Source organism: Corvus kubaryi, unplaced genomic scaffold (genome assembly GCF_017639235.1).
Source record: "Corvus kubaryi isolate FWS band 111438036 unplaced genomic scaffold, C.kubaryi_AGA036_p1.0 split1-131, whole genome shotgun sequence".
NCBI lineage: Eukaryota > Metazoa > Chordata > Aves > Passeriformes > Corvidae > Corvus > Corvus kubaryi.
In genome coordinates this window covers 3,241,846-3,269,458 of record NW_024582073.1, presented here as the reverse complement: position 1 = coordinate 3,269,458, position 27,613 = coordinate 3,241,846, and the positions used below count along the sequence as shown (strand labels likewise).

The 27,613-nt window shown below is 35.9% G+C and overlaps 1 protein-coding gene across 2 annotated transcripts in view; it reads right to left on the bottom strand.

Annotated features, from left to right (window-relative positions):
- The window catches only part of SGCZ (sarcoglycan zeta), a 421,638-nt gene that overhangs the window by 121,815 nt on the left and 272,210 nt on the right, over positions 1-27,613 (bottom strand). For both annotated transcript variants that reach the window (XM_042053578.1, XM_042053579.1), the window contains exon 3: positions 2,605-2,706. In XM_042053578.1, the coding sequence (XP_041909512.1) occupies positions 2,605-2,706 (102 nt within the window). The remainder of the gene's footprint in view (positions 1-2,604; positions 2,707-27,613) is intronic.

Genomic DNA, 27,613 nt, shown 5'->3' with positions numbered 1-27,613 from the left:
CAGCTCAGCCTACCTACTGAACAGACTGCTGGGCACTCTTGTCAGCAATAATTCACTGTCAGAATTAGAGGTGAATGCTGCCCTCTCAGTTAATATTTTTTATCACCTTCAGATCCAGCTTACTAAAAGATAGTACCAGCAAACATGCAAGAATTTCAGTCATGCCTCTTAGTCACAGCACACCACACCCGCTGCGGTACCTCACTGCTAATAGCACTGGCCTTCCCACCTCACTCTGCCATGTGCTGCAATGGGAGAACAGGGAAGGCCTGACCTCCTCAGCTGAGAGCCCTCCATGGAAGTCCCTCAGAGGCCATTCCACAAACCATGTTCCCCAGTGCAGAGGAAATATACCTCTCCTGAAAAGCTACTACTGAATATGTTAAAGTCATCCCAAGAGTTAATCAAAAAATGTCACTATAATGGATGTGTTCTTTTATAGGGGAATGAGTAAAATGGCTTGAAGAGCTAGCTCTCCTTTTAGAAAATAAGCAATGAGTTGTTTTCACTGAATATTTTAACTCCAATATACATCAAAATTAAGTCATTATTACTTCCATGGAAAAGGCAGACAAAAAGCATTCCCATCTGTGTTACCTAAAGTAAACACTAGTAGCTGGTGAGCAGGAAGGACAGCTGATCAGAATCTGCTGTCAGTATTGACTAGGTGTCTACTGACTGTGATGAGAACTCAGAAAACCTAGCTTACTTTTAGATTTCAACAGCACTGTGGTCACTTTTGTAAGTGCCAAAACAGCTAATGTCACATGCAGATGCCATACAGCTGTAGAAATATCCTGCAGAGACATTACAAAACCCTACTGCTAAGCTGAATACAGCTCCAGAGGTTTCTTTCATCATTCCCTCGTGGCATCCACATTTGCATACAGAAGTTACTGAACTTTAGCACAACAATACTGAGCAAGTTGGCAAAAGACTAGAAAGTGAACCTAGTTCACAGGTACTGCAAGATGAGAATAAAGCCTGTGTAAATACCACTTTTTTATCTAGGTGACAAGTGTCTTGAAGTTAGTATGTGTAAGTAGACCTGGAACACCAAAAATATTTTACTTGAATTATTTTGCCCAGTTAATGATCAACTCTCTTTTCTGCTGGCTTGAGAATACTTACTGGCAAGTGTCAGGTTTTCATGAGCCTCACAGGACTAGTGGTACCTTATGTTAGGCATCTGGTAGATTTTGCATCCTTTTCTTTTGCAATAATTATACACTAAATATGTATAAAATGCATCTGTGTGCATTTTTTTTCTGAGATTTGTTAGCAGCTAAATGAAATTAGGACCCTACTCATCTCATTATTATCACTTGAAACAAAAGTTTCCATCTTCACTTTAATAGAACCAGTGTTCTACAATATGAAGCACTGGGCAAGAAAATATTCCGAATCATAACTTTCACGAACAGTAACAGGACACGGAGCAATAACAGACACTGTCCACTCACAAAAAAGAAACAGGAAAAATACACACATCATGACTAATGTTCTGCAGCCTTGAAGGAAAAGTATGCTCCCTCCAAGGTTACTTAAATATTATAAAAGTTTTCATTACCTCGGACAATACTGCTACTTTATTAAACATTGAAAGATCTTAGCTTTACAGAAAAAGAGGATGAAGAGACTGCCTCAAGGATTTATTAACACAAGAGTGAACTAATTAAGAGAAATGGGAAAACTGTCATGATCTCATTTATGAATGTACTCAAGACTTTTCTTATGTACATAGAAGACAGATTTCAACAGACAAAATTTTCCACAAAGGCATTTAGGGTCAACACAGTTGTGATTCCTATCAACTGTTGCAGTACGCAGATTAAAATTCTTTGCAGATGATTGACTGAAAACCAATGTAACATTCTATTCTGATCATAGGTAATCACTTGCATGGTAAAAAGAAGATTTTTCTAGTATTTCAATTTTTTTTTAATTCATTGACAATGTTAATATAAACAGCATAACTGAATCAAAATGAAAGGGTTAAAATGAACTACACTGAATTCCTTAGTACAAAATTTCTTGTTTTTCTTTTTTCCTCTGTAATAACCTGATGGCATATGATAATTACATTTAAATAACATTAGAAAGGTTTTGCTTTGAAAAATTAAATCCTGGAGACAGAGTATAGCAGGATTTCCTCTACCTAATGAGCAAAACAAACCCAAACAAAAATTAAAATTAAAAAAAGAATGAAAAAGAAAAGGAAATCATTATAGCTAATGACAGAAAGAACAAGAGCATTCCTTATTTCACTGTATTTTGCACTTATCACCACTCTTGTTTTCTGGACTTCACATCAAATTAGAGTCAAATGCTCCATTCCCAGTGCTGAGGTCATTTGAAGTATAAAATATACATGCTTTGAATCTCCTTTCTTTAGGATAAAACATTTCTTTTAAGAGCCAAGAAAGGTTTCAGAAAAAAAATAATTTGTGACATGAAGGAAGCTTTCATTGTTAAGGTATTCTCAAAGCAAATTTCTGCTGATTGCTAATCTAGGAGGTGTAAGAACTAAACTTTGTAGTTTGAGAATGAGGAGATCAATTTATATTACCTGCAAATTAAGAAATAAAGATGAAAAACACCTACCTTTCGGGAATGGATTTCTTTCACATATAGTGGAAGTAGAAATTCAGATATTCCTTCAAGTCGTATTCCTTTTTTAGTGACTCTCAAATTTCCCATTCCATCCTACAATCAATAATATATATATATATTCACTTCAGGAAATAACCTTATCCAGAACAAGCTAAAAAGAAGACAGTAGTTGGCTTAACCCCTAAAAATAATGAGTGTCGTCCCCAGCTCTCCTCATAATCTTGGGCAGGAGGTAGATGGGAACTTTATAGCCAGAGCTTCACCTAGGACTGAGGTATTTAACAGTGCAACCTTATGGTGACCTGCACAGGCTATTTCTTGGCTGCACCTAATGCCAGGGTACAAGTGTAGATCATCACTATTCCCTGTGTAGAGGTAAAACTAGATCCTGAATTTTACAATTGTTCAGTAAAAAAACTAGTTAACTTTCTCACTGTATATGTAACATTTGGTAAAGCAATTTATTATTAATTGTTATATCTTGAATCCACTGTTTTTTCTTTTCCCAGTAATTAAAATACAAAGGAAAATATCATGTAGGAATAAAGAAAATGGTTTTTAGTTGTTGCTTGTCACTACTAGGAGCATGTTGCTGGCAAACAACTTCAAAAATGCTATTTTTGATTGTGTTTATTTATCAGAATAGAAAAAGGAAAGACACCATTTTAAAAGTCTGGATAAAACAAACCACATAATACAATGTTCAATAAAATATAAGCACACAAAAGTGGCATAATAAGGCTTCAGCTGTATTCTTACAGGAAAAAAAAACAATGAAACACGCTCGATACTCAGGAGACAAAATTATTTTGCACAGCAATAGAAATTCAAGATGTTTTCTTCTAAGAATCTTGTTACTATATTCCTGACAGAAAAATAATTCTTCACTGTGCAGCCAGTGGAATTCAAGTTGATCCATTTAAGTGCAAAATAAGAAAATTTAATCTAATTGCTAATTACATATTTCAAAGCCATTGTTGACTTTAGTGTACTGGAACAATGAGAGCTTGCACTTCTGCTCTGCTGGCTGAGCTGTGAAGCAAGTAACCTCTGCCTACTGGGTAAACAGCTGGGTAACAGTCCTTGACTGCTATAGCTGAATTGTCAAATAATGCTTCTTAAGAAAGTGATGATATATGTTAAAGTATTTATCTTAAATCATGTATTGTTTATACAAGTATTTTCACATAGAAAACTTCAGGTATTTGTAGGCTTTCTAACAAAAAGTGCAGTATGAAACAGTGATGCCTGTTTTTGAAAAGGAAATAAGATAAAGAAATTAGAGTTTGCTATGGAATGTGCAGTCTGCATTAACAAAAATTAATTCTCAATTTGACCAATACTATAGTAATACAATATAAAATTTTAGTAAGAAAGGATAACCTGAGAAAATACAACCATGCTGTAGTTTTTGGCAAAGAATAAATACTCAGCAAGAATTAGGTACTGATTTATTGATTTGGATGTAAACATGTTTTCTGACTGAAAGGGCAAATTCAATATTTTGTTTTATCTGCTTCTGTGGAATGTTTGGAACCAATACACACAAAATATATTCACAATAAAAATACAGAAGGAGAGAAAAGGAGGAAGTGAAAAAACCACGAAGTATACAAAAATGTCAAGTCAAACTTTCAGAAAACTAGAAATGTTGAAATTAAAGTTGCCTAGGAAAATTTCATCTGCTCTGTCTTTCAAGTAGGTTTAGGATAAAATTCTATATTTATATACGATATTTACACTCCTGAGTCTCAGCTAATTCCACACAAGGTTGGCACTAACCTCAATCAGCAGCTACTCACTATTATGCTTTCACCTCAGTATTCTCTTTGCTCCTCGTTTATTGTACTGTGTTAAAACTCTGTTTTGAAGACAGTATTATCAGTTTTCTTCTTGATTTCTGTTCTCACAAGTGTTTATTACTGAAGTTATACAGTTCTTCACAACTATTAATTAATTTTCAAAATGCTTTCAGTTAACTTTATATAGTGGTACTGCTCTTATGTTACTGACAGAGACCTGCAGCAAAAAAATCAATTTGTTACCTACTTTTTGATACTTATCATCTTTTCTGTTTATTTTCAGCATTGGGAAGTTAATTTGTGTAGCAAGATTAAACTGTCAGAGTCCCAGAAACAAAGTAAAGATAGACCCTACTGTATCCATAGGGGTTTTCACTTTTCTGAGTGACATTTCTAAGTACTCATTCTTTAGTCCTTCAGCAGTGAGAAATTCTTTTAGCAGATTGAATGCAGGTTGAATATAGCAGGTTGAATGCAGACAGACTCTGCACAGACAGAAGCATTCTAGCTTCAGTAAAATTACATGATTCAACACAAGAAGACAGACACTACATTCTGGACCCTAAGTCACAAAAGGTGTTATAAAACTGGAATAGGGTGACTGTAACCTCAGTTGCTTCATAAATGCAATAATCTTACAGACAATAATTTCCTGAAGTCTGTAATGACTGACACTAAATAAGGCTGAATAGTAAAATAAAGAACACAGCCCGACCTGCTTAATGAAGATCACCCCATTCAAAGAATTACTTGCCAGTATGTTTTTTTCATCAATAACTCCCCATCAAGTTTAAACAGGGGTTGGAATAAGAAGAGTTCCTTGTTTCATTGAGTTGGAACTATGCTGTTACAGAGAAAAAGACAACAGTTTTCAGAACTAAGACAACTTGATTAAAAAATTGTTAATATCAAAAAGATTAATCAGAGGAAGATCCTTCTGCTTATTTCACAAATAAACTCTATAAAGTTTAGGCTTTCCAGGCAACTGATACTCAGTTTATCCTTTTGGTGTGATTTGATTTTATTCAAGTGCAAAAATAGACTTGAAAGAACTATGCCAAGTACTTAAAATCAGTAAATGTCAAGTTCAGGTACTGGGATTGACTGGGATGGAGGTTTTCTTTCCTCATAGCAGCTGGTATGATATTGTGGAGTTTTGGCTAAAACAATGCTCTTAACACACCAATGCTTTGGCTATTGCTGAACTGCACTTCCACAGTGTCAAGCCTACCTAATTTTTCCCCCCCCTCTCTGCCCCCAATAAGTAGAGTAGGGATGGCCATGAAGTTGAGAGGTAACACAGCTAAGCCAAATGACCCCAAGCGGCCAAAGGCATATTCCATACCTGTAACATTATGCTCAGCAAGAAAAAGTGGTGGTAGAAGAAGAAGGAGACTGGAGGCGTGGAGGGCGGGAGAGAACAAAGATTGTTTTTCAAAGTGGCCACTGGAGACAGACTGGGCATCAGTCTGTGCTAGGTTGTGAGTGATTGTCTTTGCATCACTTTATCATTATTCAATAATAATCCTCTTTATTATTATTCAATATTTATTATTATTCTGTTTATTATACCATGTACAACTTTCCATTTTTCTCATTTAAGAACATGAAACAAACTGTGATCCTGCCTCACTTACATTGCTCTTTTCCCTACCTAAGACACTATGAAAAACAACCCCTTAACTTTTACATCCGTAAATAAGTCTTACAGAGATTGTAAAAAAACCCAAACCATCACTATCAATATTTTATGTTATTCTTAGAGTACATCAGTTATTAAACCCAGAAATTCAGATAAGCAGCAATTAAAATAGGAAAACCAAGCATTTATTTTATGCAGTTGTTTGTTTTACAACTGCAGCAACCTAAGGAAGAGTTTTACTGACTTTGAACACTATGTTAAAGTCAGTGAAGTCCTAAACAATACTTACTATAAATCTGTGATAATAAGAGTATAACTTTGAATCAAAGCATAAAAGAACTCAGAAAAATATTCTGGGAGGCAAACAATACTGACATTCAGAGCTTTTTCAAGCTGTGACCTGTTTGTAAACGGGCAGAGATTAATGTTCTTGGATAGTCCTGTAAATGGCATATAAGAAAACCAGAAATTAATTCACACTGTCTTTAAACAGGCAGGATGATCTTTTAAAAGATTAAGTTATTTCTTCACAATGTGCTGAGAATTCTACAAGGGTGTATTACTTATACAACCTGTATTATTTCTTCCCAATAAACTATTACAGCAGGATGTTTTATGATAACTACAAATATAAAATATATGCTAGAACTATGAATGCTTCTCAACAAGTCAGGAAGTTGGCTAAAATTGTGATCTGCTGTAGCCTATCTACAATCTAAACTACTACAACTAGTCCTGGACTACACATATTGCTATCTAATGAAATATGTGGTGGTGTGTGCAAGAACAAGCTTAGCTGTCTACACAGTAGAGCCAGTCCTCTGTAACATCATAGATGACAACAACTGGAGGCCTAGGACAGGATTCACTACACTGGTTTAGAAGATCTTTAAGCTACAGAAAGGACAGTTTTGAAGCCAAGCTGTGGACCATTTAAGTTAGAAATAATATTTTGGAAGACAGTAACTACATCTTACAAACTCACTCCACCTAGATGAAATAACACCTCCTTGCATGAGATCAAATCCAGACCTTTAATATTTAAAAATTCTGCAAATCTATGGGTAACATTGCTCTATGAAAGACATGAAAGTGGAGAAAACACCTGCAATTCGTGCTTCAGACCACAGAATTCAAAATTTCTTGGTCAGGAGAAAACAAGTTGGAAGGCATGATGCTTCAGGTCAGGAATGAAAACTCTCATTATGTGGGGTGAGAACAGAGTTCTGATAGATCCTCCAATAATTTGTCATCTATCTCACAAAGTGGGCAGCGAGAAGGCAATAAAGGACTCTGCTAACTAAAATGCAGGCTTTTTTCTTGGGATCATGAACTTACATGCAGAAGCACAGTGAAAAGCAAACTCAAGTGCTGGTTATTCTGAATTGACTAAAACATGAATAAACAATACTCTGTTTTTGAGTTTGCATGGTGTTTTTTCTGTTTTCCTTAATAATAACGTACACAAAATGTGTTTCAATACTTTACAGCAGGTACAGGCAAGCAGTTGGTGGGTCAGGAAATTAATTGTTATCAATAATATTCAAGGTTTTCAAAAGTTCTGATGTTAGATGTGAAATCCTGCATGTTTTCTGAGTATATATTTAAGCCCAAAAGCTCATAGTCTGAAGAAGGAATCATTGCACAAAACAGGGATGGGGAAAATAATAATAATAGAGAAGTAGGGTTTAAACAAAGTGCCTAAATCTGATGTCCTATAAATTAATAAGCATTCAATGTCTGTTGCCTTGTAGGAATCATAGCATAAGCTAAACATGACATAGGATGTGGATGATGTGGCTGCACTGGTATGAAAAAGCACAGATGAAACATCTAAGCATACACAAATGCCATGCCAAAGGAAAAAAAGAGGGTATGATATCAGAAGAAAGGTGATTGAGCCAATGTAGCATTAGTGAATTATACTGAAGATGGAAAAGAACACTGAATTTGATATGATGGCATAAGAAGCAGGTAATGTAATGGAACAGTGATGGGGATGATTAGGAAGATGAAATATGTTAGCAGCTATGTTGTTGATAAAATGGAAGACGTACACAAAAGGTTGGAAGGAAGATGACAAAGGAAATTATTTGTATTGTATTCACACATGCAAAAACCAGGATTTAATAAACTGAGCTGGAACATAATTCCAACTGGAGAAAAATGGTGCTTGAAGGTGATTATGGATGTACAATTGAAGGAAAAATCTATAGGCAGCAAAAGTCCTGCATAAACAAAATGGGTAGTATAAGCAAAAAGTGGTATAAGCAACAAAACCAGACTGTATTTTCCTGGATTACTAGGAAAGATAACTGAACTTCAATAGCCAAAAATAAAGGTAAAATGATAGCAAGCTACTCATTGGAATGCCAAAAGTCTGGATTGATGGAAACACCTGCTTTCATCTATCTCCTGAAAATAATAGCAGACACTTTGTAGATGTCAGGAAAAAGCTGGGGAAGAAATTACTGTAGTACGGTGCAGCAATGTTTAAAGGGACACAGACTAGGGAAAAAACATGCAAAACAGTTAAAAGAATGAAAAGTCAGACTACCATCTAAACTAACTGGAATTAGAATAACCTGAATATATGTTACCTTAGAACAGTTTTTGAAATTGTGGAGCATGACCTGGTTCCTCAGTTATAAAATACCTATATTAATATAAAATATATACCTATCAAGACAATAAGACAGAATCCCTATTTCATGTTTAAAATTTTGATTTTGTTCCCTGATAAGTGGATTTATGCTATTTTTCATTCAAACATATACGTGTCTTTTAATGTCACCATTGTGAGGCTGGTCACAATCATCTTTGTAAGGTTGTGGCAGTCAGGAGAGATGCCTAAAAACTGGAGAAATCAAATATCACCCAGGTCTTCAGAAAGAGCAAGAAGAAGGACCTAAAAACTACTGGCCAGTCAACCTCATCCCAATCCCTGGAAAGGTGATGGAGTGCCTCAGTCTGGAGACCATTTCTATTGATGTGGGTGACAAGAAGGCGATCACTAAGGGTAAATCATTGCCTGATGTCTTCTACAAAGAAACAACTACCTGGAGGGATGCTGAGAGAGTGCGCATATTATCTCGACTTACCTCGACTTCAGCAAGGCTTTTGACACTGGCTGTCTCACAAGATCCTCACAGGCAAACTCAGGAACTGTGGACTGATTGAGTGGACACCAAGGTTGATTGAGAACTGGCTGAATGGCAGATGCTAGAGTCACAATCAGTGGCCTCAGGGTCTAGCTGGAGGCCTGACACTAGTGGTGTCCCCTAAGATTCAATACTGGAATTGTTTAACTTATTCATTAATGACTTGGATGAAGGGGCAGATGCCTCCTCAGCAAGTTCACTGATGACACAAAGCTGGGAGGAGCAGTCCATACCCCAGAGTGCTGTGCAGCCCTTCAGAAGGGCCTCGACAGGCTGGAGAGATGGGCAGAAAGGAAATTCAGTGAAGGCAAGTGCAGGGTCCTGCACCCAGGGAGGAGTAACCCCGTGCACCAGCACAGGCTGGGGATTGACCTGCTGGGAAGCAGCTCTGTGGAGAGGGACCTGGGGGTCCTGGTGGAGACTAGCTGTCCATGAACCAGCAGTATTGGGTGTGGATGAGTTTATTTTGTCCACATAAATTTCACAGTTTATTTAATCCACTTCCCTGTGTTTGAGCCCTGGTTGTAATTTCAGCACAAAATCCTGAAGATAATATAGTCATGCTGAAAATTTAATCATACTTTTTTTATTATTTTTCAAATAAGTGGTTGCCTGACTTCAGAAAGAACAATTAAGAACTGATATAAGAGCACAATAAGCACATATGCTCTATACAGAAACAGTCCACGTTGTTGATAAACCTGTAAAAAATATTTACCTATAAGAAAAAGAAAATAAAAATTGTACAGCCCCACTGGTTTGTTGTGTACACATATGACTTAATTAAAATGTTGGGGAAGAGGTCCTGATATTTTTCTAGGAATTTCTACAAACAATTTTTAGGGCCTACCCTTATTGCATATTACAGTGAACTACACTGAACTGATGCAGTATTGTCTAGATTTTGAGAAATATAAAGATTATTTGGGTGGAGATGCCTTGAAATTCATTCAGTCACATGCACGAAATAGGTTGTGTTAATGCAATCATGTTTTGTGCTTTTCATGTTTGCACGTCACCCTTTCAATCAGCTTGACACAACCAAAATTTTGGCTCTTGTGACTAATCTCTTATTGGGGCAGCAGAAAAAAAAAAAGTGCTAAACAAGCATTAGAAACCATTCTGGCAGCATTTATATCTACTCAAAAATGATAAAGCATGTCTTGAATTGAGAGGTGGCCTTAGTGAAGAGGTTCTGTAAAGACTGCAGTTCTCTTACACTATTGCAAAGTCAGCTCTACCTTAGCTACTACTGACATAACGATTTGGTTTTCTCTTGTTCTTTTCCTTAAAGGCAGATTCTATATCTTCTTTCTGCAATTTACTATATTGCCTCTACTATCTTTACAGTTAAAAGTATTTTTTCATACATAGCCTGGAACTCCAAAGCTGTAATGCAATTACTTTACTTTTGTTTGTCGTTCAGGTACATCATTGCTTAGACTAAATAATCACAGTTCATTTTCTTTGTATGTCATTTTGCATCTTAATGCTTCATGTGGCTCCTAGTCGGCCATTATCACCCAGATCTCTCTAAGAAGAATAAAAAAACCCAGAACAAGCACAACTTGTGAACACTTGCCATGGCTAAGCAGAGAAAAATTATCTCACTTGTTTATTTCAGCATGTCTGGTATTTCTGCAATACTGTTCTGATTCTGATTGATGATATGGTAAAAATCAGATACTGTCATCAGAACAAATAAATTTAAAATTTTCTAAAAATCAGATATGGTCATCAGAACAAATGAATTTAAAAATTTGACTCCACAAATTGGCCAGAGAATAGCTTCTCTTTTATGTACTTATTAGGTACTTCCTCTGTATATTAAAGGGAAAACCTTTTTTTTTACCTCTTTGGTACATGATAGCTAGTCTATTGATATAATAGAACCCCATTACTCTAATGATTGCTTTTTTCTAGGTAACAATCCAGTTCATACAAGTAATAAAAAACTTTTTTGAAAACAATGAAGTAATTTGCCCATAAAATCCTTAATACCAACATTCTTCATCCCAGAAAACTTTTTCAATATTACCAGAAAATCCATGCTGCCCCCTCAGAAAAGACTGAGAGCCATTTTAAGACAAGCTTCACAATCTAAGACTCTCATCTGCAGATTTGAGTCCTAGATTTAAAATAATTGCTGATTTAGATTTCAGCATCCAAAGGAATTCGAGTCTTAATTTTTACTTTCTTATATTAAGGCACATGTACCTTCCTAAATATTTTGCTGTATTGTGACTCTGTATTCATTATAAAGGCTTAACTTACAATAACCTCATGAGTCATACCATGGAGGTACTGAAGTACCCACAGCCAAGTGCATCCTTCAGTAGCTCCCTGGACTAGCATTTATATTCAGCAAAGTGTGCTTTTCTTATAACAAAACAAATATCATTAAGTAGGACCTATTACACTGCTTCCTTGATCACACCATAGCATTAAAGAAATCAATTTACAAAGCAGTCCAGTCTAAGGAACCTATTGCTGTCAAAACCAAAAATTATTATTTTCATGTGAGGACAAAGTGTTGTATCAAACTAGGGAGCTGAAGAATTTTACTATTCAAGAAGTGTGACTATATAACATTGCAGTCTTTATATCATCTAAGTTTAGACAGTTATTTAGTATTACAGTACAAACACCACATGCTTTTCAAAAGAACTTCTACACATCTTTCAATAAGCAATACCTTGCTCCATTGATACACTCAATAAAATAAATGAGACAAAGAGCAAAGTAGCTCACTGCAGAGACCCATCTCACGTTATAAGGGCAAAGAAAATGAAAGTGTAAGAAATGCCACAAAGTTGCTTGAAAATAACTCCTCTTTTATCTAACAGCCTGTTCAATAGAAAACTCATCTCCTAAATGATAGCTTCCAGTTCCTTCTCTGCAGTCTGAAGGGAGTAAAAATACCTTCAGTTTTTTGAGGAGTGTTAAAACCACAGTGGAAAAGGGACCTACCTAATCTCTTTGCATATAGCTCAGCATGGTAAAAGTAACTGAGAAGTTATCAGTTATGTTGGCAAATGGGAGAAGTCTTGTAAAGGGGATAATTTCACAAGAAAACAAAAAAAAGAATTACTGCATCATTTTGAGGGATGATAGCATGTTCTCAGGTATCATAAATTTCCTTTAGTGTGACTAAACTGATCACAGAAGCAATGAAAGATATGTACTTGTGAATCAACATTTCAATGGCTCACTGACTTTCATAACAGGACAACTTTAGACACAGATTGGAGAAAGGAATTTAGAAAGAAGTTTGGTATCACAATTCACCCTTTTAAAAGCACAGCATCAGAATCACCTTTGTCATCAGATAATTTTCAGTCTACAGCTCTGAGGATACAGGCTGGACACAGAGAAGCTACCTGCTGTTGCACCCACAAAGGAACTGTGGAGGGAAATTATTCAGTTCAGATCCTGTGCTGAAACCAGGGAACACAGATCTATATCTTCCAAAAGCAGGAACCAGGAATGAAAGAGTCCCTGCACACATCCTTTAGGAAACTGGTAGAAGACTTATAAAGAAAGTGGTGAAACAGAGAAGCCCGTATGATGAAAAGTATATCAGTAACATTAGACACAAGGAGTTCCAGTGAAAAAGTAATTGACCATCTGGAAAGGAAGGCAGGAGTACCACATATGGAGGCTGAAATGGACTCCCTCCGAAGTAGCTGATTAAGGAAGCAAATGGTCCAATCCCCAACAGCAAATACAGAACCCATCTCAGTGCTAGTGGAACAGAAGCTATACATCACTAACCCAAGAATCATGAGTTAGACTGGATTTGAAATTCACCAGCCACCTGATTATTACCTCATACAGCTGATTTGTAATGATAGTAATAATATAACAATCTAAGGAGAGAAGGAGGTTGAAGATTTATAATTCATATAGTACATCTTGTTGAAGAAGAACAGTAAGGGAACATGAATGAATCCACTTGTTCTGAGGTTCAGACCAAAAGGGAGAAAGAACTGCTAAGTGACTGAAAAGGACATGTACAAACTTAAAGAAAAAAACCAAAACAAACCCCATACAACATTACCACTCTGGGATTTTCCTCAAAGACCAGAAGGACAGATTAGATGATGTATTTGTGAAGAGTAAACCAGAGCACAGACCTCAATGATAATATAGGTTACTGCCTAGCATTCTTTATGAATACAGCAGGAGCCATGATGAAGAGGAAGCTTCTGAAATGTTTTAGTGAGGAGTAATAAGGCGGGGGGGGACTAGGCACTGCTTCCCATTTGCCTCCAATTAACAGAGAATGAAGAGTGAATGGGAAGATTAAGTGGTAATATAGTTGAGATTGGTCACAAAAGGACAAAATTCTTGAAAGTTAGATTAGAAGGAAAATAATTCAAACTAAAAGCAGTGTGTTTCAAGAAGGCAAACTCCAGTAAAAGGACTCTTAGCAAAAATTTCCTGGGAGACTTGCCAAAGGTGAGAAAAGAAATTAGAGTGAAGTGGTAGCTCTTTAAAAAACTAATCTACCCAAAGGAGAAGAAAGGCTTCTGATAGATACTGAAGAATATTGCCATTTCTTATGCATTTTTTTTCTGCTTTTAAAATTCCTTCTTTAGTCAAAAGGCCAACATAAACTGGTTTTCTGTTTTAATTGGTGCACCAGTGATAAAGGATTAAGATCCTGCAAGGAAAGGATGAATGCATTTATGAATTCTTGTATAACCTCTGTATTTTCAAGCCAACTGAGTGAAAATAACTTCATCTTGAGGTATACAAAATCAGCAAATGATAAAATATTAGCTAAAAGTTGTCTACAACAGTGACATAGCTCAGAGCAGTAGAGTGCAGCAATCCCTCATTTCCCCACTTACTCCATGTTGGCTCACACTGTGGGGCAGTTTTTCTGCATGTGAAGGGGATTCCTTTTGGATGAAATTAAATCAGAAGATCTGTTCAAAGTGCAGCAACAGTCTCTAAAAGGAACAGAAAGGTCTGAATCAATGTGTGATCTGCAGCACAAGCAAGTTCCACAGCAAGTACCAAGTGCACATGCACCAACAGAATGCTCTCAAACCATAGAGACCTCCTGTGTCCTTCTGGTTCTTGTACCACTTACAAGCCTAAAGGTCTCAAGGGGTCAGTAACCACTACACACAGATGACCTCAACTAAGGGTATTCTTTTATATTATACCAAGACCTTCTATGGTTGAATATACTATCGTCTTGCTTCTGCTGCCATATCCCTCTTCAACACTTTTCTGATTTGCTTGTCTCACCCGCCTGCCTTTTTTTTTTTTTTTTTTAATTAACAATGATTTAATTTTCCATCCTTCCTTTCCAATCAACTTCTTCAGTGTCATAGAAGATGCAATACATTGCAGTCATAATACCAGTTCATGGTCAAGGGTCTCAGCTATGTTGCCTTGCATCCACAAGTTCTCTATCTACTGTCAGTCATCCCCAAGATTTTGAAGTTCCATCTGTCCAAATGCAAAACTGCACATCCTCCCTCATTTATCCTGCCTCTTCCTCATACAAAGGAAGAACTGAGACATTGAAAGTCATAATTTCATGGTGTCAACTTGATCATTTGCCTCTGCCGCAAGACTGAAGATACAATCTCTTCCATTCTAGCCAATACCCAAACACAAAGTCAGGAAGCAACGGGCACTATGTGTTACATTTAGGAGAACAACAACTAAAATAAGATTTGCTTCGATGGAAAAGGGCATGAGAAGACCCAGGTGTTCCTGTCACCTTCACTAAACAGATGATATGATCTGGCACTTGCTGAAGCACACCAAGAAGCCTGGACACCTGAAAGCAAGAGTTTGAAAAATAACTTTCCTCTGGCTGTCTTTGAGCAACATGAATAATAGGGATGTTTTCTCCAGGGCACCAGAGTAATCATAAAGTAAATAAATATGCATACCTATAGTCTAACTTTTGGGTCCTTGGTACAAACTGTTTTTTCTACTGATCTATTCATATTGCACCACAATAGTTTTTGCTGTGTGGCTCATAATTACACAGCCTATGAGTACAAAGTCTGTGAGGGCTCATAAAGGACAGATGAGAGCAAACTGTAAAGGTGAAAACTAGAAGGCAGAATTGGCATTTATCTTTTAAAAGGCAAAACAGTGGCAGTAAAGATCAACTTACCTTGAATCCTTTGAAAAATATCATGAACTCTGCCAGAAGAGATAATCAAACAGTATTTCTAGTAAGATGGAAGATGCCCATGAGATCTATGAGATGCAAAAGCAATGAAAAACCAAAACAGGATAAGGATGACACAAGGGGTAATGCAAATAAACATGAAATAATAAGAGGGAGAAAAAATAGAGAGACGTACAAAGAAGGGCTAAAATTGATTACAATGTTCAAACTGGTGAAGAGAAATTAAGTAAGTGCATGATAATAAAATACAGAAACACATTCTTCATGCCTTCTGATAATTGAACAATAAACAGTGAACTTATAATGAAGGAACTGAGAATCAAGCAGGTGTCAGCAGAATATTTAGACTCTAGAAACTAGACAAGAAAGATCTTACAAGGTTGTGCAATATCCATTTGGAAAGATTTTAAATAAATTTTTGGACAGACATATCAAGAATGATGCACTGTTTAAGCTATGTTGCAGCAGAGGGTGAAGCATCTGACTTTTGGAAACCTTTTCCTGACATTCTCCCTATGATTGTTTTTAGATTTCCATGCAGAAACTATTACACACCGTATGTATCTTCACAAGATGCTTCATCTTTGTTGAGGAAATCCTTGTATAAAATGCATTTAAATCTCTTTAAGCCAGCTCTATAACACTGCAAATATCTAAGCCACACAACTAAAGAAAAAATCAAAAGATGGTAGAATACATTAAAATTTATACTTTATTTTTTGCATAATATTTTTTTGCCATGTTTACTGTATCTACAGTATTTTGCTGAGTCTATCTGTAGTCAAATGGAAATAAGAATGTTGTTTCCATACAACATCTTACAGATGTCCAAATGCAGCACACCTGCATATTTTTCCAAACAGTTTTTAATATTAAAAAAAAAAAAAGAAAAAGAAAGAAGATTATAAGAGAAGAAAAATGAAGTATATCTGAATTTTCAGTGATTTCCTTTTTGGTTTTAATAGGAATTATACTTTGTTCTAGTATTGACCTTGAATCCAAACAGAAACATATTTAACATGTAAGTTTCAACACTTATTGCTGATTTCATTAATGAGCAAAATGTATGTACACTTAGTTTAAGAACTATACAAGTGTTTTGCCTTGACTTTTCAGGATTATGATAAAATTACTGTAGTGATCACCAATAGGCACTGTCAAAGTTTTATTGGATTTCAAGAAAACAAAGTACCTCTTTCTAGTCTAAATAACTGACAATCTATATGGGTGGAGTGTTTTTTGTGGAAGAATTAGTAGAACAATGGAACAAGCACAATTTCTTTCTGTGCAGACAGTAAGACAGTTTCAAGAATACCTATATAAGTTGTTCTGTAGTGCAATTAAATATGCAGCAAATTATTCGCATACCTCATTTACTTATATTCCTCAACACTCACAGGAGAAGGGTGAGCAGGGTCCTTTTTTAGATACAGGATGGAAGACAAAAGAAGAAAGACCCTGAGAACTGGGCTGACAACAGACTGAGAACAATCTGTTTGATTATGTTTTTTTAACAGAAAATTGAAACAAAGCCCCAGAAAGCACAAATCCAGTTTTGAGTAGCGTACCACTGCGCACACTGCCAAATAAAGATAGCCATACACCACTGATGCCTTTTCCTGCTCTTAAAATCAAGAGTCAAACACGGTTAGAAGGGAAAAGGGGGTTTGCCCTTGGTATTTATTTTAAGGATCCTTAGGTGCACTACATCCAGGTCAAATGCACCGAAATGCACACCACAATGCACACCCCCAAAAGATCTGGTCTAACATTATAGGTCTTACTAATTAGCTGATCTATCAAAGGTTCCCCAGTGAGAGGCTCGAATGAGCCCCCCTCCCCAAGGAACCTTCCCCTGGATGGTTCTATCTTAGTTTACAGAATGTGTTCTGGAGAGGACCTTGGGGTCTGGGGCACACTATCCTCTACCTACAAAGCTTCTAAAATGTTTAGTCTCTTAGCTGAACAAACAAGTCCAAGAACATAGGCAAAAAGCATTAAGAATACAGAAGTTGTAAAAAGGTATAAAAGGGGTATAAAAGAAAAGGCAAAAAAATCATCATGGCATCACCACAGTCAGACATAATGCAGCTGTCAAATAACAAAGCAAGAATTACTCAAACACAGAAAAGGGCATCAAGCTTTCAAAGACATAATATATAATATTTGATTTGCCTGGTATTCAAACTTATGAACGTACCTCATACACACCTGAAAAAGAGGTCTAAAAAACATGGGAACTTAGAAATGTGTCTTGGATTACAGAAAATATTTTCATGCAGTATCAGTAGTGTTGCATGTATTCCTTCAGTCAATTAAAACATGAATAGAAATGCAGAATCATTGCAACTGGACTGCACCTGTGGTGTTTGACTTATCCAGCCTACTGGGCGCTCACAGCAGCTACAGCAGCTTGCTCAGGACACTGTCGCTTTGCCTCCAAGGACTACCTCCTTGAGCAACCTCTTTCAGTGCCTGATCAATCTCACAGAAAAACAGGTCCTTTGGGTGCACTTTACTTAAATTTGAAAGCTAAAGAGTTTATCTCAATTTTTTTGCATTACAAAAATAGAAAGAGAACAGAACATATTGTCAAGGCTCAGACCTGGACTCTGCAGAACTAATGTGAAGCTCACACAGTGAAATGAAGAGGTTCCTAGTGCCTGCTGCAGGGGAAATCATGGGTCAAATGAAGGCACTGAGGTTTCTGCCACCCATTTTTAGTCAGTATTTCAGGAAATATATGCAGTATAATTTTCAATATCTGAGTTTTAATATCATAACAAAGTTTTTTAAAATAAAAGAAATATGACAAAAGTTGAGATCTAGTGCTTTGTCTTTTTATTTTTCTCCCTACTGAAAAACAACCCTATAATGACAACCTGGTCAAATGTGAAGTTTATTTCAAATTCTTATAATTGAAACCCAAGAGTTATCATAATATTCACACAGAAATGGAGACCATAAGCAACCTGAGTTGATTCCTTCATCAATCCAATTTTACTTAGTTATACTTACACTGCAGTTGCCCAGAGCTTTGAAGTTTTTCTCTCAGATAGGTACTGATTTTGATGCCATCATACAAAGATATAGATGTCATAATTTAGTATGGTACTACCTTCCACGGCATAATGCACACTTTTCTACAAATGTTCAAGAAGTTATATTTAACAGGGCTGATAAATGCTATATGCAGACTGAAAAGCATCCTAACTCTATATTTCTGACTTTATAAATCCAAAGTTTGCAAGAATTTAGAGCCATGTTAGTTCCTATCTTCACCATAAGAAATTCCCATAATAATGAAAAAAGGATAAAGAAATACATGTTGTTAACCTCAAGTCCCACAATCGAAGAATTCTGCCTCCAAGCTCCTGGTTGTCAACGCCATAAAGAGCTTAAAGAACTCAATTATATCAAGAACTTAGACATTTTCAGAAAGACACCTTCTCCAGAATGTATTTTCAGATTTTAATTGCCTTTTTCATTGCTAATTCATGAGCCCCATACTGACAGATATGGTCACATAATGCTGAGCCTCTGCACTGTTATGTAGCACTCAGTCTAGGAAGAGAGATTGCATTGGCTGAAGTATCCTACGTTAAAAAGTTTTCTTCATAGCTAAGACTCCCCAGTATATTTCAAGAACATATTTAACAATTGTATGATGAATTAAAGCTGCTGCTGAATGATACTAGAAGGAGGAAAAAAAATACAAACTAACCAGCAAAACAAATATGAAAATGGAGTAAACTAGATTAAACATCTAGTAAACTAGATTAAAACAAGCAACATGGTACGAGAACCCTAAATGATCTTTTGCCTTTTAATCTCTAACATGCACTGTGTGTTACCACATTTCTCAAAAAAATCTGGTGTCTTATCTCTACAGATTCTGAGATAAAATATATGCATTGCCATTCTGAGATTAGAGCCTAAGTTTACACATGTAAAAAATTAGATTGAATCAAGAGTAATAAAGTAGAATGTTAATGGATACAAGTTATATGTGATTTTTTTTTTCCTTCTGCATAGGTATATTATACAGGTTCCAGTTTTAAATAACTTAAAATTGTTGGCAGGTCCATCTGTTTTCGTATTCGCTTTGGCACAGGCTAAATATAACACAGAAGTCTGGAATACATTATAAGTTGTTTTATTAGGTTAATTTTATCTTGTATTGACATTAGTATGAGTCAAAATTAATGGCTTTTTAATGACAGTACATACTAATGATTAATTAGAAGTACTGAGAAGGGGTGAAGGCCTGGCTTTAAAATTGATTAATATGACAAATTTTTAATATTACTATACATAAAACTGATAACATGTTAAAAAAAAAAAAGAAAAGAAAACTTAAACTAGCTTCCCACTTCCTTCCATTCTGGGCATAAAAGGAGAACAGAAATAATATTTGCTTATATGGATGCTGTCCGTATTCTCCCTTATCCCCCTTCTCTCCAAGTGTTTTTCCCTGAAAATGAAATAAAGACTGTATAAAAAGAGTGAATACCACATCAGTACGATTATTTATCTACAAAAATTAAAAAATCACAATGCAATTGTCATTCTGATACAAGTTTAGTAAGCCAGGATACTTTTACTAAATTCTAGTTGCAAACCAAAAAAAAGCATATTACATTCCCCTGCACACATCCAGTTAAAAAACTAAAAAGAATAAGAGTTAGAAACAATTTTAAAAAACAGTAAAAATATTTTTAAAAGGGAAGTCCTCAAGCCATTTTATTCAGGAGTTACAAAAATGAATTTGGGTGAAAATGTATTGAGATAAAACCATTCAGGGAGGAAAAAAGGACAGTGTCTTTAAAGATACTTAGAACAATGAGATTCAAAGGAATTTTTCCCAGACCTCTGCCAATGTCTAAAATGAGTAATATAAATTTTACTTATATACAAATGTTTAATGTTATGTAGTAATGATATTGTTTCACCAGTTGAAATACAGCATTTCTCCACTGCCCTGTAATAAATATGATCATGAAATGGCTGATACAAAAAAACCCCCAAACAAACAAAACCTCTATAAATCCTTAGATCCTCAAAACTAGTAAAAAAATGTAGATTTTGATGTGTTAATTGTTAATTTCCCACCCTTATTTACCTCATTTATCTTTATGTTTTTTTGCTGCTACTCCATGCCTCCTTAACCTTCTTTCCATTGAGTTGTGATTTAGGACACCCATTGCTTGTGACTTGCTACTTGTCACTGCATAGTTGACCTGCTTTTCATTCCTCATTCTTATTTAGCAATGAACTTGGTATAGACTAAACTTGCTGGGTGCAAAAAGCTCTCAGTGGGTTGACTTTGGCTATATTCAAGGCCCTTTGTGTGGTTTTTGGTGGGGTTTTTTTGTTGGTTGGTTGGTTGGTTTTGTTTTCATTTTTTTCATGTGAAATCACATTTATTTCTACATGTACTAGATTATGTTCTTTTCAAATATAGTAATTAAAACCTCTACACATTCCACAGTAGTTCTTCCTTACCTCTATCATAACATTTTCTTCAATATTATTGCATGTTTTGAAAATTTTGTTAAAGGTAGATTATTTTTGATTGAAGCTTAATAGCAGCCTAAAATATAGACCATTCTAGAACAATTATATAACTTACAGAGTATTCTACAACAGTTAACAAGAGCACTGAGATATATTCAATTTTCAAAACACTTCAGTCACTTTATGGAGACAATAATTTCAGTGTGACTAATGACACTCTGAGTCACACGTGCTTGAAGAAATGGCTCAGTAAATTCAACAGCCTGCATGTAAAATGTCCCCATGCTCTGCGTAGTCAGCAAGATATTTCTGTATGGAAATTTATATGTATGCAGACAATGACAAACACTATTTTAGAAAAGGCTTTTAACACAGCCAGCCATGTCCTTCAGTGAATTGTTTGCAAAAACAAACCACTAGTTGGGTAAAAAAGGAAAGAAAGAGACCAACATAATTGAGACCTGCTGATCAAACTAATGGACAAGAAGCAAATGCACAGGCAGTGGAAGCAGGGACAGATATCTTGAGAAGAGTCAAGGAATGCTGCCTGTCTGTGTAGGAATGTGGTCAGGAGGGCCAAGGTGCTGCTGGAGTTTAACTGGGCAAGGGATGCGAAGAATAAGGGCTTCTACAGGTATGTCAGCCAGAAGAGGCAGGGCAAAGAAGGTGTGCACCCATGATGATCAAGACTGACAACCCAGTAACAATGGATGAGGAGAAGGCTGACATACTCCACGCCTTTTCTCCCCTTCAGTCTTCACTGGTAACCTCTCTTCCCATGTCTCTCCAGTGGGTGGACAGCAGATTTGGGACTGAGGTAGGAAAATTCCTCCCATTGTGACAAAAAGTCCAGTTTGTGACCATACAAACACAGTTGGGAATACAGTTAAGTCTATGGGATTTGATGACATGCATCCCTGGGTTCTGAGGGAATTGGCTAATGTAGTTGCCAAGCCACTCACCATGACATTTGAAAAGTCACATTGCCCAGAGAGGTGGTGAATGCTCCATCCCTGGAAACATTAAAGGAGGTCAGGCATCATGGGTCTTTGAGCCTTGCCTAGGTGAAGGTGTCCCTGCTCATTGCAGTAAAGTTGAACTAACTAACTAACTTTTAAAAGTCTCTTCTAACTCCAACTACTCTATAATAAGTCCTACACTATAAAATTTTTTTTAAGACTTGGGTGAGGAGACAGAACCCCTCAATAACAAATCTGTAGATGATGCTTAATGGGAAAGATAAGTAAGGAGCTGATAATGTTGAATAGCAGAGCTTCAGAGATGGGCAAAAAAAATCTAACAATTTCCCTCAAGACACACATGGGAAGAATAACGGCATGTATGTAAACAATTATCTGAGTACCAATCCTGCTGAAATACATTCAAGGCTTACAGCAAGTTAAATATGAGACTGAAGGAAACTTCTATTTCCCTCTACTTGGTCCTGATGATGTCACATCTGGAATACATGGCCAGTTCTTCATTCACCCAACCCCAGCTCAAGAGTGACTATTAAATTCAGAGAAAGTTCTGTGCAAGGCTGCTAAGATGGTCAGGATCCCAGAGAACATGACTTACAAGATGATGTTGGGGAAACTGGAGCTTTTTATTCTGGTGAAGATGTGGATGAGGGGAGATAGAACACAAATTTTAACTACATGGGCAGCAGTTACAAAGATGTGGAGCCTCAGTTATGACAATATAACAAAGGTGCATGACCACGAATTGCACACTACTAGTCTGAGGCTGAACATTAGGAAAATCCATTTTTCTAGGAGAGGAGGACAGTGTGTGACCACGATGTCGGGAAATACCATAGAAGCTCAATACTTGCAGGTTTTCAGGACACCAGCTGAACTTACTCTGGTGTTCATGGAACTTGAAACAGGAGGCTGGGACAGAGGACTTCCAGAGGTTACATCTAGCAGTTTTCCCGTGAATATTTGTGTTCAAAAATAATTGGAAAACTCTCTACAGATTTACTGCTACAAAAGAGGTATATGGTTTTGAAAAATGTTGCTTCCTGTAAGATAAAGCTGTGTAGAAATGGAGCAAAAAGATGACTAAAGAAATTAAAGCTTAGCATACAAAAATTAAGATTCAAAAAAGAAAATTATTTAATTTAGAGATGGTGTGAAGGTGGTACACAGCAGAAAGATAAAACACAGCTAGAGGTAGAGCAGAGAAAAAGTGAGTGCCATAGATAACTGTCATATGAAAATGAAAGAGAGGAGAAAATATAAATTAAAACTTGGAAAAAAAGAAAAAGAATCTAGCTATGCAACTAAATTATAGAACTCCATGCCACAATTCAGCACTAAATCCCCGCAATTCAAAATATAAGCCCAGGATTAAGCAATAGAAATTTGAAGCTGGAAAGAAAGCCACCCTGTTAGGATTTCAGTAACCAAGCATTCACTAACAGGCTTTCTGAAATATTTCCTGCAATCTGTACTGGCCACTGCAGAATGTATGGCAAGACAGTTCACTGGTGTTCCTGGAAAAGGCTTTGAAGGGTACAAATCCTCACATACACAAAAGACAGGTTCAATGCAGCCTCTACCTTTTAAAAGGTTGACAGCACTGAAGTACCCATGTGACAAGACACTGGAGTTTGATCTTTCCATTTTTCTATAACAATAAATCAAGTGGTAATACAATTTATTCCACTATGCCTTTTGAATTCCAGCTGGTAGAATTATGCCCTGTTAGCATAAAAACAATATTTATTACTGCCAAGTGCTATTTATCATTTCAGATGTTAAATTCTTAGTGGTATTAATTATTTATAGGACAAAGCCAACTCAACTATTAAAATGTAAAATAAGGATGCAAAGTGTCCTTTGATGGATATCCTTTGAAATATAATAGTGTCATAAATCTTCCAGTTGGGTATTTTTCCAGTTTAAGCCCATCAAGTTATATGAACTTATCAGAAATGCTTTGTGCTGTTCAGTCTAAGTAAGCCACCTATTCACTAGGTAATACAACGTGCTTTGCAACAAGATTAGATAGTTGCAATTCACAGAAAGCATCTTCTATGAGCAGACTTCAAAGTCCTAGTCTCAGAGCTCACTTTGCAGCAGATAGGAATAAATGCCAACTGAGGTAAAAGCTTTTGCAGGGAAGAACACCCTGTACTTGCAAGTATAGTAGACACACACAGACAAAAAAGCATTTTCCATCAAGATGACAAAGCATCGAAGTTTTCTTCATAGACAGAGGAATGGCATTGCTTTAATTAGAAATTCCTGGTTTCATAAAGTATTTGATATTCTAAACCATGATGTGAACTATAAAAAGTGAGAATCAGTCTGGCTTGTACATTAAGGCAGGTGTCTTGTTAAAGTTGAAATAATTATAGCTGATTTTCTCCTCTTCAAATAAGCAGAAGTATAATCAGGCAAAAAATTCTTTCTAGACATCAATATTTAGCTTTAGCAGCAGTTATAATCTAGAATAACATTTTTAAAACTAGAAGCTGAGGAGGGAGGAAGAGGAGTCAGGGAAGAACCCTAAATTTATGCAAAGGCTAGGAAAATGATTACATTATTATCTTATATTTGTATATCATATATATTAATATATTATACTTCTGTAAGTTTAGATGATTTTTTAAAATTAACTTTCAAATGCTCTTTTATTTTCTGGTTAGTATTTTAACTACAGAGTCAAAAAAATGTGAATAGACTCTTGATCAGGGGTGAATAATAGTACCCAAGAATCCTAACAAAATCTAGTGGTAGCACTGCATAAAGCAACTCAGCAGGTTTCACGGGAATAAACATATCAGTAAATAGGTTGCTCATGAACTACCTTTTCCTATGAAGAATGTTATTTCAGGGATTTAGTTAGAGGTAGAAAGAATAGTGCAGGACTTCAACTGTGCAGTCATTACAACGTGATGACTGTATATTCCCTTTGTAACGTGTCTGATTCTTCTGTATTAGGTATTTTACATAGTGAAGTTATACAAAATAGATCCTTAAATTATGTCATTTAACAGATGACAACAACAATGTAAGGAGTTTGTAGATATGACTTCAGCTGAAAAGTGACACCAGCAGTTGAGTTTGGAAGAAATGTACTCCTTTGTACCTGAAGGCAGAGAATAAAATTTTTCCAGAGTAAAGCTGCAAGATGTGGGGTGTTTTGTGGGGGTTTTTCTGGTTGATTGGTTTTTTTGTTTGTTTGTTTTTTTAATAGGGCCACAGTTATGAGACAACTGAGGCAACAAAAAACAATTAAAGACAATAAAGGTTTTCACAAGAAAAGATTTCAATACAGCACTGAGAGCTCATGGAATTCAAACTGCTAAATCCTGGGGTAAAAAGTACAATTTTCAGAGATTGTATAGTCAGTGTGTCTGCAGAGGTACAGCTGTTTCCTTGCCAAATGAACACATAGCAGCCTTGCATAAAGATCTCTAATGTTATTCAGCATTTTGATGAGATGGTGAGTTACCTCATAGCCTTCAAAAAGTGAGACAGTGCATCTAAAGAACAAATAACTGCCCCCTTTATGAGAAATAAATTGAGCCCCTTAAGTGTTTTACTTTAAAACTTATTTTCAAACCACTGCATATGTACACAGTTGAGCTTTAAAGTTCTTTTTGTCTTATTGTTATTCTTTTGGGAATAAAAATACAAAAATACAAGAAATACCCCAGTATTTCCATTGGGACATCAACTCCGAATCAAATTCAGTCATTGGAGGTGCAGGGGCATGAGTAGATGAGTGCTAAAGTTCTTCATTTGTTCATTTTGAAGGGTTTTTTGTTGATGTTGGGTTTTGGAGAGTTGGTGTGTTTAGGGGTTTTATTAGGTTTAGGTTTTTGTTTCTTTGTCTTTAAATATGTTTTACACTAACACAAGTTTCTTGCCATGCTACATCATTCATTATGACTTTTAACTCTTTTCTAAAGATTTTCCTTCAAGTTAACTTCCCTCAGCCTGTTGCAAAGTCAATGATTCTTGTCCCTAGCTAAGTAACTTCCATTCAAGTTTTTGTCTGGGTTTGGGTTTTGAGTTTTGTTTGTGTGTTTTAACATGGTATGTGTATGAATGTTTGATCTACATGATAACAATGCACTGTTAGCAATTTTTCTTCCTCAAAAATGTTCACACATCCAATGTATATGTTGTGCCCTATATGCAGCTATCTCCTTTTAATAATAATCTCTGGCATCAACTACAGGTCATCAAGAAAAATACTGATAATAAAATCACTGAAGAGATTATGGCATCCATTTATGCTCCAAGACTGACTAGACAGTTTTTAAACTGGTAAATACATCTCTTATTATTTCATTTTGTACTGAATAAGAAAGAATTATAGAATTATATCAAAAGCCTTAAATTGTATTGATCACAACTATTTTATCAAACAGTATTCAGTACTACATTTTGCATAGTCTCTGTTATGAATGGTGCATGCCAGGCCCAAGAATAACTGCAGTAATGCTTTTCTCAAGTCCCTTTTGGGTTTTTCTTACAGCACTAGACCCACCATTAAAGAGGAATTCTTTGCTTTACTGAGTGCAGGGATGATTAGGATGACGCTAACAAGATAGAAACCATCCACTTTATAACACGTATCTGAGTATGTGCATAGCATGAGTCTCATAGAAAAGAAAAATACAAGTCTGTATTTATGTACTTATGTACCTTTAAGAGACTAACACAATATTTATACTTTTGGTTTTTTCTTCTCAAAATGAGAAAAAAAAAATCAACAATATTTGCTACAGGAAGAATTTGAGATATAAAAAGGATTTTTAATGAAAAATTTTGCTGTTCTCTTCCAGTACTTTGAGAAAATGATATCCTGTAGAACACTAGATTAATTATTCTTGAGCTGGAAACCAATTACATTATGTTTTGTTTATATGGTATCAATGTAACCTGCCTGAAGCATGGAAGATGTGAACACTGATCACTTACACTAGATTCCAACATTTTCTTTTTTATAGATATGTTATTTCTTAACAAAATGAAGGAAAAAAAACTCCAGAAAGTATGATATACATACATATAAAACCACAAAATTATATATATATACACACACATATAGATGGGAAGAAGAGAGAGAGATTTGGGTGGAAACCAGGCATCCCTACCTAACAGAAATGTGATATTTTGGGTTGGAACCATTTAAGAAAAAAAATATTTTAAAGGTCCTTCTAATATTTTTTCCATGTTATTATTTTTATAAGTGTTAGTTTTATTTTCTCACACCAGGGACTAAAACGAAAGATCACATCACTCTCAAATATCTTATATTTCTGTATTTGAGGGACCTATCAGCAACATTTGATATGAGATATCCTAGATGATGATGTTCTAACATTATCTCAGACCCCAATAGATAAAAATACTTCATAACAGCTAAGCTAAAAATGTAATCTCTGTGTGGTCCACTGATCTCCAATCCTTACAGCTGAATAGCCCATACAACTTGTTACAAGTGCAGAGAAGGGTTGAACACAAGAACTCCTTTGCTCACATCATACAGATACTGTGCACACACAGTGCAACAAACTCAAAAGGAACAGGATATCCACTCTCCCCCTGACAAACCAGAGGGGAGTGCGTTTTAGAAATTGTTTAAACCTTGTTTTGTGGAAATCCCTAGAAATTGTACCCATTAGGAGTGGACTAATGTGAGCAGAGTAATTTGTCCAGCTCACCACTTCATTCTGAAATGCCCATGA